General features: G+C 39.2%; 1 protein-coding gene across 2 annotated transcripts in view; it reads right to left on the reverse strand.

Moving 5' to 3' along the window:
- Positions 1–18,847, reverse strand: part of Yeti (yeti) — a 79,264-nt gene that overhangs the window by 50,277 nt on the left and 10,140 nt on the right. For both annotated transcript variants that reach the window (XM_067136129.2, XM_067136128.2), the window contains exon 3: positions 1,017–1,170. In XM_067136129.2, the coding sequence (XP_066992230.2) occupies positions 1,017–1,170 (154 nt within the window). The remainder of the gene's footprint in view (positions 1–1,016; positions 1,171–18,847) is intronic.

The following is an 18,847-nucleotide window of genomic DNA, read 5'->3' on the forward strand; positions in this document are numbered from 1 at the left end:
TACTGTATGTCATTTGCAAAAAAACAAAATCTTTTGGACAACATCTAACAAAATTATTTTAATTTTGTAGCAAATATAAACATTGTGCAGATATTTAAACACAAAATAGAAGATAAAGGGTAATGATAATCATGGTCTTTAACTACATCTCTTAAAAATGAAAGGGTTTTTCTCTCTCCTGTAAAATTTTATATTTTACACACAGCAGGTTTCTCGGAAATAATGGGTTAGGGTTACAGGGAGCATCATCATCATCATCATCATCATCATCATCATCTCTCCATCAAATATCTCCCTTAACTCATTGGGCCCGAGTCACAGAACCATTCCGTGCTTCAAGTTTGTGGACCAAATGCCAGACCACGGAACTGTTTTGTTGTCTCACTTTACTACGTAATTCAACTTTTCCTCAAGAGATGGCTGAGTGAGTTGCATTTGTGATTTGTGTAGGGACAAATTTCTTTGCAATGTCATATGCTCTTGTATAAAATATATCGATAGTGCGCTTGGTAACATTAGTTTGAAGTTGGCTATCCCTATACTTTGAGATTCGCTTGTAAATAAGATGGCTGCCAGTAAACAACTGAAACTTGCTGATATATAACCCCTTTTAGAAAGTAATGTTGATTAGGAATGTCATTTTTCAGTGAAATTAGTAGTAATATTAGTAATAGTGTGAGCAATGCTCCTGAAGAACAAAAAAGAGATATGGAAATTGAAGAGGAAGTGCAAGGAGAAGACTGTGTTACAGCTCAGCAGGCGGACTGAGTACGGACCCGTGATAATAAAATAAAATGTTTTTAATGTATTCCTTGTTCCGCAGTTCGTGGTAAGAAAACCATTTATTTTCTGTATATTTAAATCCTTAATAATGGTCTTTTAAGTAAGAAATTTATCACGATATGAAGCGACACTACAATTCCTCCAAAATAATCCCAGCCCGAATGTAGTTTCAATCCAACAAATATGCAGGGCTCAATGGGTTAATATCTGTAATGTGTACACAATCAACATACCTGCCCTTCTTCTTACGCTTCTTTTTACCCGGTTTTTGACTCTTTTTCCTCTTTCCAGAATTTTCTCTTTCTCCTTCCTCTTCCACTCCACTTCCTGCAGATTCAGCATCCTCATCACCTGACTCTTCTTCTGAAGGAGGATTGCTTTCTACATCTGGATAAAAAAAATGAAGAATGAATAAAATGCAAGATTCGAAATATCACCGTATATATAAAAAGTAATAGAAATGGACACATCAAGAGAGAGACACATCAGTCATTAGCAAAATGATTGCCAGTCACACAAGACATGATACATTTAGTCTCTTCATGCTTCACTGTATCATGAAAGTAGTTCTGCTTCAACTGACAACCTTTCACACTCCTGCACAATTCAAGTACCATAACCACAGATTACTCTACCAAAGGATACCTGACAGCCATATTTTTTAACGTATCAGGACCCCATGACAGTGTTATTATTCCTATTCCTGCATATAAATTACACTCCATCGGTCTACCTGAAACGTATCTCCGTGGGATTTGTACTTTGTTCCAATGACAAAGTGGCAGCAAGATTATTCAGTCCAAGAACAGTAACAGAAGGTATCCATCCAGGAGCCATCTTAAGCCACTCTTGTACGTATTTTATACGCCCAATTTAGATAGTTTGTTTCAACCAAATGTAAAGGTCCTCCAGTGCGCGGATCATATCTGCATATATGAAGCATCAGCAAGCTTTTGGGTTAGTCGATTATGGTTGATCGATGCAGCTAGAGCTCTGACGCAATGGACATTGGAAAATGGTCTACAACCCTCCACAAACACGACGTCCGTGGTAAGATTTACACTGAAACAGCAAACTATAACAGCGCCCTTAATCTGGTTAGGCCCATATTCTTTTCCCTACCGAACATCTACCAAATTTCTTGGAATGTACCTGGAGAGCCAGCTCACTTGGAGCTAACATGTAAACGACATTACAACACAATTTGGAAAAGTACTGAACATTTCAAGCTGTTAATCGCACATGGTGGGGAGCAGATACAACTACTCTGTCTAGGAGCCTTAAGCTCTACCCCAACTAATGCTCTACTAGTTGAAGCGGTAGAACTGCCACTTTCCATACGTCCATAGATGCAGTCCAACATACTCCTGGAACGAACGACACAGTTAAACTCTCCGCTGCTAAATAAGATATGAACAGACTGTTGAACATCCATCAACCCTCAAGAAACAACCAGACTCTTTTACATATGAAGAATCGCTATGAACTATGTTACATACAACCAGCTGTACTCAAAGACATTTCTGAATCCGGATTCCAGTATAATTGCAAGCTATCATCACTGCCACCCAATACATACTACCTGTTCAGCTCTATGCTCTTCAACTCTAATGTAAATACTGTACAGACGTTCAGACAATTTTGCAGACTACTAGGCCAGATTTCATGCATATTTACACAGATGGCTCCAAGACTACAGATGGAGTAGGCTATGTGTATTACTGCCCAGCGACAAATGCAATTGAACAATGATCTCTTCCCGAACTCACATCAGTTTAATACAGAAACTAAAAACTGTGGAAACTCTGTCAATCTATGCAACAATTCAGCATGGTAACACTCACCAATTCAAGAAAATTCTTATTGCAAACAGATTGCCACAGTGTACTACAGCGTCTAGACCACCCAGAATGGAATGATCAAACCCACAGTTACATCTATTATATACAGTCGAGCCTCTCTTCTGCGGACACCGTCGGTTCCATGGAAAAATGTCTGTTACAAGAGGTGTCTGCTAAAATAAGGCTGTAAAAATTAATTAAACATTTTAACCGCAAAGAGCATCCACCTTAAATATAAGTATACCTCTTTATTTCTATTTGTCTGGGAGATAATACAAGTGATTTTACAGCCTTTACATTCATTACAGCTTCGGGAAGTAATCATTCAGCTGGGCGTACAAATTTAGCAAGTTTTTCTTTACTGCAATATTCTCAAAACTCAAATAACGACCCAGCATAACACACAAATTCTTTATTCAATTAACCTCAACTTTCAAGTTAATTGCGATTTCTCGCTTTTTGCTGACATTGGCACACTTATTCAGTTTCTTTGCTCTCATACATCTCAACCAGTCATATACCGCAATGTTCACTTCTGCGAAAACTGACTCCCACTTTCTTTTCATCCCTCGATTAGTATTTTCCTCCCACTCACTTAAAATGTCATTTTTATTCTTCACAATTGTATTTTCCCACAGTTTAATTTTTCGGGGAGCTTTTCTCACTGAAAGCCCTTTCACACTAAGTTTTTCCTTGCCTTGAGATCTAAACACACTCGTCCCACATGTTTACTGGGCGATTGAAATACTACGGTATTTCTGCGTCAACATGAAAGTCTCATCCTTGTTAAGTGTAACTGAACTACCTGACCTCGACCTGATTTTAGACAATCTGAGTTATGAATAGAATGATGCAAGACATGCTGGAAAATCCCTTGATGACTGGTGCGTAAACAGTCACTTGTAGCATTCCCGGGCAACTAGAATTCTCAGAATGTGCACTAATTAGAACACAAGATGATCCTAACGAACGTTTTGGAAAGAGCCCTGTATGGAACAATTAACTTAAAGGCTACTTCAGCATTCCTATGTACGTTTCATCTGTCATTTCCTTGGACTCGAAACAGTACAAATATTCAAAACGAATTTGCGTATGTGCGCAGAATGATATTAAGAAAAAGAATGACATTAAGAAAAAGAATGACAGCCTTGTGTAAACAAAGTGTCCTGGAAAGTGTAGTGTCTGCTTAAGATGAGTGGATGAGACTAATGGTGATGTCCACTGTCCGGAATTCAAGGTGTCCACTTAAGTGAGGCTTAGTTAACGTGTGTCTTATGTAAAATAAAATCAGTTCCGTGGAAAAAAGTTCATATAGGGAAGTGTCCGCTGAATAAAGTTGTCCATTAGGGCAGGTTGTGAGAAACGTTCAACAGCAAGGGACAATCATATATTGAAAGGCCACCCAGGAATACAGCACGAAGAAAAAGCAATCATCTTGCACGACAAAGTATAATGAACACTCCACTCAATGCTATCCCACTTCCTTTTTCTTTGTAAAATCCACCAGAAAACTTACAATCGATGATCAACCAAATGGACCAGTATGACCTCCATAAAAGATGACACTACATAACTTTACAACCTACAATACCGAAGAAACGTTGGTTCAATGATATCAAGCTCCCCACAGGATTTACTCAATCACCGAACATTTTCTACAAGATTCACACATAAAGAATACAAGCTCCCAGTGATCAGATCCACTACAACACAAAGTGATAGAGACATACTGTAGTGTCTGAGAGTGCTTCTTACAACAGCTTGATTATTGATTCCAACTACTGGTGTCTTCACAGTGTGTATCCAGCTACAGTTCCGTATACAAAGATTAATCAGTGTCACACATGTTAATGTTGTACAGTAAGCTGGCTGTATGGTCGCTTCTCCAAGAGCCAAAATTGAAATTATTATAATTTTAAAAGGATTCCTGCACATTTGCCAGGGTACCATCAACACTTTAGAATTAGCCTAGAATATCTCATTTAGGGCAAAGGCATACCTGCCAACTTTACAAAACCAAAAATCAGGAAAAATCAGGAAAAATCAGGAGAAATCAGGAGATACAATTGATCAAAACTGCTTATTCTAACATGTCTTGCACAATACAGTACTACAATATATTTATAATACTTATTGTCTCAAAGCCAGATTGTAGCTATACGAGGCCTCAAGGCTAAAAATTACACATCTCTATTCCCTCACAGAAAGTATGCGAGTGAGATGATCGGTCCCTGATAAGCCTGCTGAAAATAGTATGAACGCATGTGTGAATCAATCATGCACTTAGATGCCATTAGGCTACTTAGCAAATGCATAGATTAATATATTGCACCAAGTGCCCATGCGATTATGCAAAGCGCAATGCTATTTGGATCAAATAACTAGCTGATGAACACGTGCTTTGCTACAGAATTCTCAGAAAGACTGTCCTTATAGTTTTCCCAACTAAAGTTAACATAGGTCATTACAATGACGCCAGTATGAATGTTGCGATAAAAAGCAAGGTTGTCATATGAAATATTCGATAAAATGAAAACAGCACATTTTCTCACTTTTAGCGAAATGTACTACGGTGTCGATCTAACAGTTCAAAAGTTTCAGAGCTAGAATGACCAGGCTGCAGACAGCCGCGAATACTCCTGTGTAATCATTCCGTTTAAGTATGCACACTGCTTATTCCAATCACTGCCTCAGAGTAGGGATTGAATAGCTGGAATACTATGCTGATCCAGTGTGTTACGTACCAGTAGTATCAGAAAATTTATGAACCAGAGGAATGGCATGCTAAAGAAGAGAGAGATCTAACTCCCCACTCCCCAGCTACTTCCCGCCAATATTCAGGCAGGCTGTTATACTCAATACGCAGCAGTAATCCTATCTATCGGAGATAAATGGCAGCAGAATACACAAAACACATCACAACAAACAATGGTCAATGTAATGTTATTGCTGATCAATTTTATGAGCTTTCTATATTGGAGGCCTTCACACTTAGTTTTCTTCCAAATCTGTGATTTAGAGCATCTAATGTCAAGTGAGTCTCCTTTCTTTCATGACAACCTCTTACGTTATTTAAGCAATTGTTCCTTCATGACTTTTTTTTTCATTCTTATTCTTCACAATTTAATCACCATCACCACCAATATTATTGTAGTCGGTACGGTAAAACTTTATAACACATAAATAATCGGAAATTGTATTCTCTGTAACTTTTGTTATGTAGTACTTTTCAATATGACCAGTAAGATAGGTAATTAAAAATTAAATTTTTGGCACTTTCCCCTAAACTACCATTTTGAACAGAGTGAATAAAATTATTTATAGCATAGACTGTAGTTCCTTATTCCGCGACTTAACATAAAATTCTGTTCACCCATTTTCACGTATCCCGGCGCTGATATGGACTTAGCAAAAAAATCCGAATCCATGAATATCTCTATCATCATAGCCGGTACGGTAAAAATGTTTAAGACGTAAATAATAGGAAATTTTATAATATATAACTTTAGTTATGTAGTATTTATCGATAGGGCCAATAATAACATAAATATTTGAGAATTAAATTTTAGGCCTTCCCCTAAACTACCATTTCACTCAGCGTGAATAAAATTATTTATGGCCTAGATTGTAGCGACTTATTCCCCGATGTTATATACCGATTTTAATTAAATTCTCTTCAGCCGTTTTCTCGTGATGAGCGTGAGTACGCACGTACAGACAGACAGACAGACATTACGGAAAATTAAAACGTGCATATCCCCTTGTTACTATGGATGGTCGCGACCGGTACGCAAACATCATTTTTTTTAAATTCTGAGCAATGTACGGACAAAACTCTTGTTTTATTTACATTGAGATAAATAAAAATTACCGTAGTCTGAATTGTCTCCAAATGGCTCGTAAAATCCCTAGAAAAGTCACTAGTAGTTAACATTGAAATTCTGTCACGAAATTACTAAAGAAACACTCAATATCTAGCGACGAGTCTCTAGAATCGACCAGACTGATGTGAACGAACACCAAAATAGGACGCGAGAACGAGAGATTGACAATCGATACACGCGTCGCGATATAAAGGTTTCAATAAACATCGCACATTCGCGAACATTTCTCGCATTAATAAACGTCGATGTTTCGTTTGAAAGCGGCCAATGAGCGAAGGACTTCCGGCCACTGGCGTAAAAAAAGCTGAAACGGCGGGATTTGAAAATAAATGTTTGAAGTTCACCAAAAAATAAGCTAAAATCGGGAGAAATAATAGAATAATCGGGAGGCGGGAAAAACTGTCGAAAATCGGAAGTCTCCCGCCTAAATCGGGAAAGTTGGCAGGTATGCAAAGACCTCTCTCACACGTGCTGGAAGGGGACTAGTGTGAATAATCCCGAGTGGCCACTCGGGGAAATTTCAGTTTATCTCTCTTACAACTTTCTCGACAAGTCTCTCCCTGTCCACTCCCTTTGTTGATCACTGTTTCTTGAATTATCTTCCTCAACTAGTCTTCTGTCTACCAATATTTACTTTCCTTCATCTGATATGTAGGTCCCAAGGAGAGAGTCTAGTAGTAGTAGTAGTAGTAGTAGTAGTAGTAGTAGTAGTAGTAGTAGTAATGTTATTATTGGCTTTACATCACACTAACTACTTTTATGGTTTTTGGAGACGCCGAGGTGCTGAAATTTTATCCCCCAGGAGTTCTTTTACATGCCAGTAAATCTACCAACACAACGCTGACGTATTTGAGCACCTTCAAATACCACCAGACTGAGCCATGCAGCCCGGTGCAGTGAGTATGTGTACCCATCTAAGTCTTTCCTCACTCTGTGTCCAGCCCATTTCCATTTAAGACAATTGCTGTAATCACCACGTCCTGAATACATGTCCCTTTTCTTACTTATGTGATTCTTATTCTGTCCTTCAAGGTGATGCCTAGGATTTTCCTGTCCTTTTTTTTTTTTTTTTTGGCAGATCCTCAGTGCATCTCCATACTTTTGCGTTAAGGACCATTTTATGAGCCATACAGAAGAACCAACAGGATGATTTCTCTTTTCAATTTTAGGTTATAATTCTTAGCTGTTAGTATTAACTTAGGCTCCATGCTGCTACTATACACTGTTGTACTATCTTTTTGGTTGTGTAATCGAATGACACAATCATAATATTAAGGTAGTTGTACTCCTTCACGTATTCCAGGCAGTCACCAACTGTTTGCCACGACTTTTGTTTTTCTGGAATTAATTTTTACACCTTCCTTCGTCAACTTCATCAGTGCTGTTAACTCTTTGGTGGATTTAGCAAAGAGGACAATATCATCAGCAAACCACAGACTGTACAATCTCTTTCAATCTGTGATGATTCCATACTTGCCTTTAATCTTCCAAAATACTTCTTCCAGCAGACTGTTGAAGCATTTCAGCAACAATGGATCTAATTGTCTAACTCATCTTTCCAGCCTGAACAATCTCCTCTCTTTATCGAACCACACCTATGCTCCATGGAAGAATTTGTACATGTTTTCCTTCAACCCCTTGTCTCTTTAGTGCTGTTAGTGGTGGTATGTGTTCTACTGAGTCAAATAATTTCGAATAGTCTATAGATGCTTAATAAATATGAATACTGGACTGTTTGTCTTTCTACCTTACGTAAAAACTATTTGACTGATCAAGCTCAAATGTGGTAAGCTTACAGCTGGTATCTTTGGTTAACATTTAAGCTGCTTAATATCACACTGGTGGACAGGCAGAGAAAGAAAATGTGAAGCAGTTCAGAGGAAAATGCATGTCCAGGGCCTAAACAGTAAGTTCTATTGAATCTGGAGCCTACCTAGTGTGCTTAGAATTCTATTTCCTAGCCATTTTCAGGGGAGAGATGAGGAGAGGATCTTTTCTGTGTTTTGGTGCATGCTTTATGTCATGAAAACCCGAATAACGGGTAAAATATTAGTGTTATGAACATAACATACATGATTTAGAATTAAATTTTCTATACAAATGCTCACAATATATTTTCTTTATAACTCTATGATTTGCCAGAAAATTGCACTTTTTATGTGTTAAATGGTTTAAAAAAGGTGCAGGTAAAATGCAGTTCCAAGTAATTCTGAAAAATGAACTACACTGTAAGGAATAAAATTCAATAACAGTCAATAATGTATGCTACAATATTTTTTTCCGATCAGAGGACGTGTTTTAGAAATCACAGGAGCTTCTATGCCAGATTCAGTTCGCTTATGTGTGGATAAGGAGGCGAGGCATGATAGAAGGATCACCCCTTTTACTTGCATGGTGATGAAGACAAGGATTGGGGGTAGACAACCTCCTCCTGAAAGATTCAGACTTTCTCAAATTTCTTCGAGTCTAGTCGAGGAAATGTCAAATGTATTGCTTCCACCAGCTATACAAACAAGCTTCATGAAGCACTGCTGTTGTCTCGTGGGAAATCAAGCATGAGCTACTACTGGTAGAAATTCATATAATTTTGTGCTTGTGAAGCCGAGGAAAGATGCCAGTTGGAAATAATTTCCATTTGCTTTATACAGGGTGATTAATTTGAAAGTTCAGAGCGGAGTGCTGAGGATTAGGCGCGCTGGGAAGCGGAGTCAGCGAGCGCAGTGCCCGCCATGACAAGCAGGCATAGTTAGCTCAAAGAAGCGGCATGATTACGCCTATAGAAACTAAACAAAACTGAACTCACCGGCTACATAGATGTTCTGGACAAATAAGTAAATGAATAAACAAATAAATAAATCAACTAGGAAATTAAACTGAACTCGCCAGTAATAAATAAATAAATAAATAAATAAATAAATAAATAAATAAACAAACAAATATATAAACAAATAAATAAATCAATTAGGAAATTAAACTGAACTCACCAGTAATAAATAAATAAACAAATAAATAAATCAATCAACTAGGAAATTAAACTGAACTCACCAGTATTTACAGACGATGCTGAAAGTGATCTCCTTCAGCTGCAATGCAAGCTTCACATCTTGTAATGAGATTTTGAAACACACTTTATAGTTCTTAGACACCAATAGAATGCACAATGTTCCTAATTTCAGTTTTAAATTCTACTGCACTTCGAGGATTATTCCTGTAAACTTTTCCTTTAAGATTTTCCCGTAGATAAAAATCACATGTGTTTCAATCAGGCGAACGAGGGGGTCATAAGGCTTTACTGATGATCTGATCATCATCGAACATTTCCCATAACCATCGCATAGAGCTACGCGCCTTATGGGCCGTTGCACTATCCTGCTGGATACCTTTTCTCTTCTTCAGTCAGTTCAGCAAAAAATGGTTCCAGAATTTTGTGAATATAATGGTCAGAAGTAATAGTGTCCTGAAAAAATATCGGACCGATAATTCGTCGGGCACTGATAGCGCGCCACACACCCACCTTCACATCGTGCAGAGGTCTCGGCTGTAAAACGTGCAGGTTGTCTGTATCCCAGATTCTTGTAACCTTCTTCTGAACGCCAGGAAGGAACAGCTCCCGTGCTTTTCATTGGACATTTCCTTTACAGTTGGTAACAGTTTGTACCTCGTAAAGTTGCTCCTATTGGCAATCCCGTGAACCAAGCACAGAACAGAAATAAAATGAGGACCATCTGCCGCCGAGCCTCCATGTGCAATGAGTGGAGTGCCTACACTAGGCTTTTCATTACAATGAAAGTCCCAATGAGAAGAACAGCTGCTCTCTCCAGACAGTATACATCTCTGTGTCATTACCCTGATGTTACCAGCGCACTCAATGTATTTTTAAAAATACACTACCGAGCGCGATAGCTGCAGTCGCTTAAGTGCGGCCAGTATCCAGTATTCGGGAGATAGTGGGTTCGAATCCTACTGTCGGCAGCCTTGAAGATGGTTTTCCATGGTTTCCCATTTTCATACCATTTTCTGTACCTTAATTAAGGCCACGGCCGCTTCCTTCCCAGCCCTAGCCTTTTCCTGTCCCATCGTCGCCGTAAGACCTATCTGTGTCTGTGCGACGTAAAGCCAATAAGAAAAAAAATACACTACAGTCTCCCCCACTTACAATCGTTTTATACACTGAATTTTTAAATACACACTTTGAAGCTGTGAACTTATCAGATAAGGAATATAGACTAATTAAATAAGAGGGAGAACAGATAATCTATGGAATTGTGAAAAAGAAACTTCACTTCTCACAGAACAGTTGAGCTGAGTTGATTCACAAAGCAAAATCACAGAACCACATAGGCAGTCGAGTACGTCTCGATGATCTGCGGACGGACACGTACATTTGTTGGAATATTGGGATTCTGTCGTGGCATGGGTGCCCGCAGGGTGTGTGTGTGTGTGTGTGTGTGTGTGCTGTCCCTCCCTGGAATTCTAAAAAGGTTGATGTTCAATTGTTTAATATCATACCGGATTATTTCATATACAAAACTTACTGACACTCATCTAGCATCTGTTACAACCAGTAATTTCTGTAAACAATTTAATGTTGCTGACGTTATAATGGTTTTTATATTCAAGAAAGTTGTTAATGTGCGCCCCCTCTGGAAAAGATCCTGCGGGCGCCCATGTGTCGTGGTGTCACTGCCATATCAGGGGTTTGTGAATTTTCTACTAGAACAGCTGGATCTTGGCGTGGTGATACTCTTACATCAGAATTAACCGAGACATGACAATCTGGGGCTCTAGGCACGTCGTATGACTGGGTTGGTTCAAATATAACTGATTTAGGTTGAATCAGTGTCCCACGCATTTGGTCAATATGGTGTTTCAGTGTCCTTCCTGATTAGTCCAAAATAACTAGGTAGTGTCGCTGACCATACTTCTTTGCAACTTTTCCAAATTTCCAAGTGTACTTGTTACTGCAGAAGAAGCGCACCTGGACTCTCTCCCCCACTTGAAACGATCGTCCTGGTTTGGCTACGGATAATGAAAGTTGAGGTCGGATAGGGAAGAAAGCATCTAGGCGAATCCTCATTTTTCAGTTCAGGTACAGCTTTGCTGGTGACTTTCCACATGCAAGGGGTGTAGCACGATATCGAAACAGAATCTTTTGTATTTTCTCATAGACTGGGACATTATCATCTGAGGCAGAACGGAGACAATTCTTCAATATTTGAACACGTCGTTCTGCTAAGCCATTAGTGGCTGGGTGACCAGATGCAATGAATTTTTGAAAAATTCCATTTGTTGAACAACAGGGGCGAAATTCATTGCTTTGAAAAATGGCTGCATTATCCGAGACAATGCTTGCTGGAAAACCTTGAGAAGCAAATATACGGTTTAGCAACACAATAGGGATGTATAGAACTAGCACCGATAGAGCGCACTGCTGTTGTACTGGGTAAGCGCAATGCCCTCTTCATTTGTCTCCTGTGTACTCATGCCGCTAAATATCCACGAATTTAAGTTGCTTAAATTGTTATTTTTGTGACTATGCCGAGCTATTACTGTGTTCCCCTTTGAAAAATCAGGGAAGCCCATTTTCTTTTCACCAGTTCCCACAAAATAAAGAAATGAGGAAGAAATGGATACATGCTCTTAGAAGAAAAATTTCGGTGATAAGAATCTGACCGAAAATATTAAAGTGTGTTCCCATTATTTTCAACCCGGTGACTTCACGCAAATTTTGTTGGGTAAGTACGATTTACGAAGGGAAATAATTTCCATTTTCTACCTATAAACTGATTAGGCATTTTGATAACTACTGCCGAATTTATGCGTTTGTATTTAAAGGTGAGAGAGCAAGATTAAAACCGGGCGTTGTTCCATCGCTTTTTGCGTGGACCACGAACACAACAAAAGCAAGGAAGAGGCCATACACCAGAAAATTGCCGGATTACCACGATAAGCCTACAATATCGGAATATGCAGACATCACCTCCTTTGAAGTACGGGAAGAAATCCTTAATATACCCGAAGAAGTGAATACTCCCATTTTCAAAGACATCAGCACTCAAAAAATACTACAGGTAATTTGGTTGTTGAGCAAACAATGCGTAATCTTGATGCCATATTGCGCTATACAGGGTTTGTAGGCGTCCAACATTGTAATTTGGTGTTTGCTGTTCTGGGAGAAAACAGATACAGTTTACAGACATTCCGTCTTGAACCCAGACTGTGTTTCTTCTTGACAGTTATGAATCTAAGGACCAACAAATCTGACAAAGAACTAAGCCTTAACTTCGGAATCCATGAAACTACTGTTGGGATAATATTTAATGTTTGGGTTGATTTCATGTACTGCCAATTTAAAGAGTGGAACATGTGGCCTGATAGGGAAAATGTCCTTGAAAACATCCCCCTTGCTTTTAGACAGAAATATCCCTCGACTAGAGTTATAACTGGTGCAACTGAGATTATAATAGCAAAACTTGTTCCAAGGGCAAACATTCCACTTTAATAGGGCTAACTGTCCTCAACCGTTTGCTACGGGGATACTGAAAAGTTTATAAATTTTGGCTGCATGTTTCTGAACACTGAATGATACCAGTCTTAGGGAAGTGCTTCAGGGTAGCTTACAGCAGCAGTATGCTTACAACATGCCTTGGGGCCTGATCCAGCAAAACGTTCACATTCCCTTCCTATAATGTCGCCAGGTACTCTTAAAATAAACTTCACATTATAGGCCTTATGTTTTGTGTACTCGGATTTCACAGCACTGCATTTTAGAATTTCACCCGATTGAAATTAACCTTTTATAAACTAAACAAACTTTTCGCTGAAAAGTCTGTATCCAGCACAACACAATGATTTGTATTTGTAAACAGGTGCTCCATCTATTTCCGATTTTCTAAATACGAAATCATCCGTTAGATGCAAATCTGTGATAATGATCTTCACCTTATGGCTGATGGTCAAATATTCAAAGGAACCGGCACTGGGAAACTCAAAAATATTCACATGCCTTTGGTGGTGGATAAAGGCTGTATCTGCAGTTTCATGTAAGTAAGCCATCAACCTTAAAACAATACATGAATCGAAGTCTATAAGCAAGGGGAGCAAGTGCGTGTATAAATATCTATTCATGATTTAAGTCTTGTGGAGGTATATTTATATATTTATCGATGTACAACACTCAAGTAATTGTAATCTTTAGGAAAAGGCATGCTGACTCCTATTCATTATTTGGATAATAAAGCGTGTTATAAAATATTCTAATTACCGCTGTACTAATTCTTCATTACTCCCGCTAGTTTTAGCGTTTCTGGTCCGTAGCTCATTTTGCAGCTGTTTAACGCTTAAACGCTGAAAATCGTCCGTAATATACTAGGGGATATACCTATACATTTAATTAATATAGTCTTCGAGTAAAATTAGAGAAGATACAGTCTGCTTTAGCTCAGAAAACTCGGTCACATTCTATCACTGCCGTCTCGATCCTCTTATACTGCCTGCTCTATGCCACTAGTTTAACACAGGAAGGCGCGACTACCAATATTTCTCCAAGACGCCGTAAGAGTGCAGCAGTAGACGCACAATATTCGCTGTCAGTGTGGGTGAAGCACTGTGTTATTGGTGCATGAATGTGTGTGAAAACCTGAGTTATTTCGTACAATGAGTAAACGTATGTGGTCACTTCCGTTCGTGCAAGATATATTTTGTATAGAACTGTGAAATGAATTAATCATGCTATGCTTATAGATATTTAAAAAGTGATTTTAAGGAGTTGGTACTTGTTTCTTTCCGTTTGTGCAAGGTTTATTTTTTGTAGAAATTAAACTTTGGATTCTTTCCCCGAAATATTCAACTGCTGTGTACTATTTTGCCAATCTCGGCAAGGTGGTTTGCAGCCAGAAAAGATAAGACTCCATGAAATACCGTCTAGAAGGGAATTAAGAGAAAAGTGTCTGTCGGCTTTATCTAGGCAAGGACCTAATAAAGGAAGTAATTGGATATTCTCAGATTACTCTCGCATCTGTGGCTTTACACTTTATTATAGAATGTGATGGAGCCTCTGCGGCTCAGGCGGCAGCACGCCTCTCACCGCTGGGTTCTGTGGTTCAAATCCCGGTCACTCCATGTGAGATTTGTGCTGGACAAAGCGGAGGCGGGATAGGTTTTTCTCCGGATACTTCGGTTTTTCCTGTCATATTTCATTCCAGCAACACTCTCCAATATCATTTCATTTCATCTGGCATTCATTAATCATTGCCCCGGAGTAGTGCGACAGGCTTCGGCAGCCGGCACAAATCCTATCCTCGCTGCTAGATGGGGGCTTGATTCATTCCATTCCTGACCCGGTCGAATGACTGGAAACAGGCTGCGGATTTTTTTCAGAAGGTGATTAAAGCCGTGGAGGATAGTGGATTCCTTGTGATAAGAATTGTGACGGACAATCACAAAACGAACGTCTTTATGTTTAGACATTTTGGACAACTTCAGATATCCAGACGATATTCCAATCAACCTAGAAACAGGAAATCAAATCCTAATTTGCGGGTACTAGGTTCGTGCTGTTGAAGAGAGGATGGAGTGTGACATTTGTGTCAGCAACATCTCACTGCCGAGAGCTTCGACACCGCTAAATGGCTGATTATGCATCAGGACAGAGGAGTTCGATACCAAAACCTTGTTTTGTTGCTCTGGTGAAACATCTGCAGGGGTTCGTTTAAGCTGCTGTGCCCTATTGTCGAAGTTCTTCAAACGTACGAGCGTAATACGAAGAATTGCGACGTCTTCCCTTTCAGAATACCGGGCGAGTTGGCCGTGCGGTTAGGAGTCCGCAGCTGTGAGCTTGCCTACGGGAGATGATGGGTTCGAACCCCCACTTTCGGCAGCCCTCAAGATGGTTTTCCGTGGTTTCCCTTTTTTACACGCCGTCTCCTTCCCATTCCTAGGCCTTTCCTATCCCATCGTCGCCATAAGACCTATCTGTGTTGGTGCGATATAAAACAAATAGCAAGAAAAAATCCTTTCAGAATGTGTTTTGTTACAGTGTGAGGTCAAAGAACATCAGCAAACTGTTAGTGATATTATACTAATCAAGTTCGTAAGACCTGTATTATTTGATATTGCGTTGGCAAGAACACAAAAAGTACGGTACCACTCCAAGCCTTCGTCCGGGAAAATCCTTAAATTGTGCATGAAGAGGCCAACCGCGACTTCATACAGGTAATATTGCCAATATTTAATATTACTGATGTAATTTACGAGCTTAAGTGAACATATGACCATACTGCATAGTGTTTTGTAGGCTGTCGTCATTAGAATAAGTTTAGAACATTGTGCATCTATGTCTGCCATCTAGCGGAGAAATTTTGTCGCAGCGTAGTCGCAAAAAGGCTTGCATAGAGCAGGCAGTATAGGAGGATCGAGACGGCTGTGCATTCTATATATATCTCGCAGCTGACTGGGAGAAACATAAGACGATCGCCTTGCGCTTACCCAGTAGTACACGAGCGCTGTCTGGCGCGAACTTTCTCTGCCTACATCCCTATTGTGGAGGTACTTGTTTGGTGTATCTTGTAAAATTTGCACTTCTGCCCATTTCATTTGGCGTCCACACAAATCAGAAAGTTGCAGTTTTCAAAAGGTCCTGCATAATCAATATGCACTCTTTCCCAGTTCTCTTTTGGTTCATCCCATGGATGCACTGGTGATTTTGGTGGATTTGCTCTTGTCAACATACATGTTTGTCATCCTTTTACTAGGCGTTCAATGTCTTGATCAATTCCAGGCCAATAGACGTAGCGACGGGCCAGCTGTTTCATCTTCATGATGCCCAAATGAGTTTCGTGAAGTTCATTTAAAACCTGATCTCTTAGTCTGGAAGGGATAACAACTCTATCTTGTCCAAACAGCACACCCTCATTCAGAGTATATTCTGAAACCATCCGTTCATTCTGTACATCAAAAACAAGTTTACTCAGTTCATGATCTTTACGGGTTTCATCCTCGATGGTGCAAAATGTGATTCGTTTGCTTGAAATTTGAAAAATTAGGTGCATAAATAACTGGTTAACTTCATCTCCGATGGAGATATCTGTTGAAGAATGGACTTGCTGTAGGGAAGACCGCGATAAACAGTCAACATTTTGGTTCTCTGCACCCTTCTTAAACTGAGCTGTGTAATCAAATCCTCACAAGAACGAAGCATATCGTAGTAGACGAGCAGGTGTTATCTGTGGTAGAGCTTTGTTTTGCTGAAAAATACGTGTTAGCGGCTCATTGTCAGTCACTAGTGTGAAGTGCCTGCCAAAAACATAGGCGTAAAAGTGATTGACAGCAAACATAATTGCCAAAGCCTCCCTGTCTAGTTGGCTATAGTTCTGTTCTGATACAGTCAGTGATCATGATGCATTCACAATCGGCCTTCCTTCTCCATCAATTAGATAGCTAAGGACAGCAGCAACCACCTGTTGGACTTTCATCTGACGTCAGAACTACTGGTAATTTTGGATCATAGGGCGTTAAGACCCTATCGCTACACAACTCTGCCTTTAACTTGAGGAATAAGGCTTCACATTACAAAGTCCATATGTAACGTTGACCTTTGCGGAGCAGGTGCCGTAATGGATATGACGTGGTGGAGAAATTTGGTATAAATCTGTAGTATGTGATTAGTCCCAAAAGTCTGAGTAGTTCATCAATATTTGTAGCTGCCTCTGTGGATCAGCGGTAGAGTGTCGACCTCCGGATCCCAAGATAGCGGGTTCAAACCCGGCAGAGGTGGTCGGATTTTTGAAGGGCGGGAAAAAGTCCATTCGACACTCCATGTCGTACGATGTCGGCATGTAAAAGATCTCTGGTGACACATTTGGTGTTTACCCGACAAAATTCATTACATCTCAGCCATAGACGCCCAAGAGAGTTTCGGTTTACTCGGTCTGCCACCTAGTGGGGGCCTATAGTAAAACGGAACGTCGAAATTGACGAGCAGACAGCCAGATGGCGTCAAAATTGAAATGTCTGCACACGGTAGCTGAGGCCATACGATTATTATTATTATTATTATCAACATTTGTAGGATGAGGCATGTCATTAACAGCTCTAACTTATTTAATTCTCTCTTCAAAGAAAGAACACTTAGCTCGGTTGACATGCAGATCAAAATCAGACAATCTTTTCAGACATAACCGCAAATTATGTGCACTCCTCCAGAGTTGATCCGTGTATGATCAATTTGTTAAAAATGAAGCCATGTTTTCCAGTGCTGACTTAGTTAAATGTAACAAAGGTTTTTCAGTCTGTCAAACACACAGCAAATACAATGTAAATTAAAACACTATAAACATATCTGTAAAACACACACTAACATACAAAGAATGACATGTTTCGTTCTACAAGAACATCCTCAGATTCTATCAAATCACTTAAAAACAAGCTTATGTATGTACAGTATTGTTTACGTAGCGTAAACTTGTCAATGATAGAGATAACATGAAACAGTAATGATAAAAATAAAATATATACAATTATTAATATAATGAAAAACTTGCGTATTTATCTAGACTGCTGATGTTAAGTCCGTTGTCACCAAACACTATTTCAGGACTGTGGTCATGGAAAGTTTGTGGTGAGCCACGCTGCGCATGGAGAGGGGAGGGCAAGAAAGGAAGGGGCCTTGTAGAGCGATGTGGATCTCTCCTATTGGATGATTAAACCGAGTAGACTATAGAGTGGAGAGGGGAGGGAGATGTAGGGCGGAGCGGCTGGAGCGCTGTGGAACCTTCCATCAACATTGGAGAGGGGAAAGATGTTACTGACCTATTTCATGTTAATTGTATCTTTATGTAATATGGATGAATGCAAATTAATATATACTTTTTATAGGTGAATAAAGTAAGGAACGGTATTATTATTATTATTATTATTATGAAAAAAGCAATTTACCTTCCATCAACATTGGAGAGGGGAGAGATGTTATTGACCTTTTCCATGTTAAATGTACCTTTATGTAATATGGATGAATGCAAATTAATAATAATTAATAATTTTTAGGTGAATTAAGTAAGGGACGTTATTATTATTATTATTATTATTATTATTATTATTATTACGATGGAAGCAATTTAATGAGTAGGTGTTGTCAGATATTATGTGAGTAGAGCGAATAGGGGGGAATTATTTAAATGTGTATGCTCATTCAGGTTATTGGTATTAGCATTTTTTGCCACGTAATTTTCTATTGCTTCTTTTATATTCAAAGATTTACTTTTATTTTCGAAGTGTAAAATTTTTAGATCAGTGTTGATGTCTGTGAAACGGTGTGAACAGTCATTGATGTGTTCCCCGAAG

Source organism: Anabrus simplex, chromosome 1, assembly GCF_040414725.1.
Source record: "Anabrus simplex isolate iqAnaSimp1 chromosome 1, ASM4041472v1, whole genome shotgun sequence".
Lineage (NCBI taxonomy): Eukaryota > Metazoa > Arthropoda > Insecta > Orthoptera > Tettigoniidae > Anabrus > Anabrus simplex.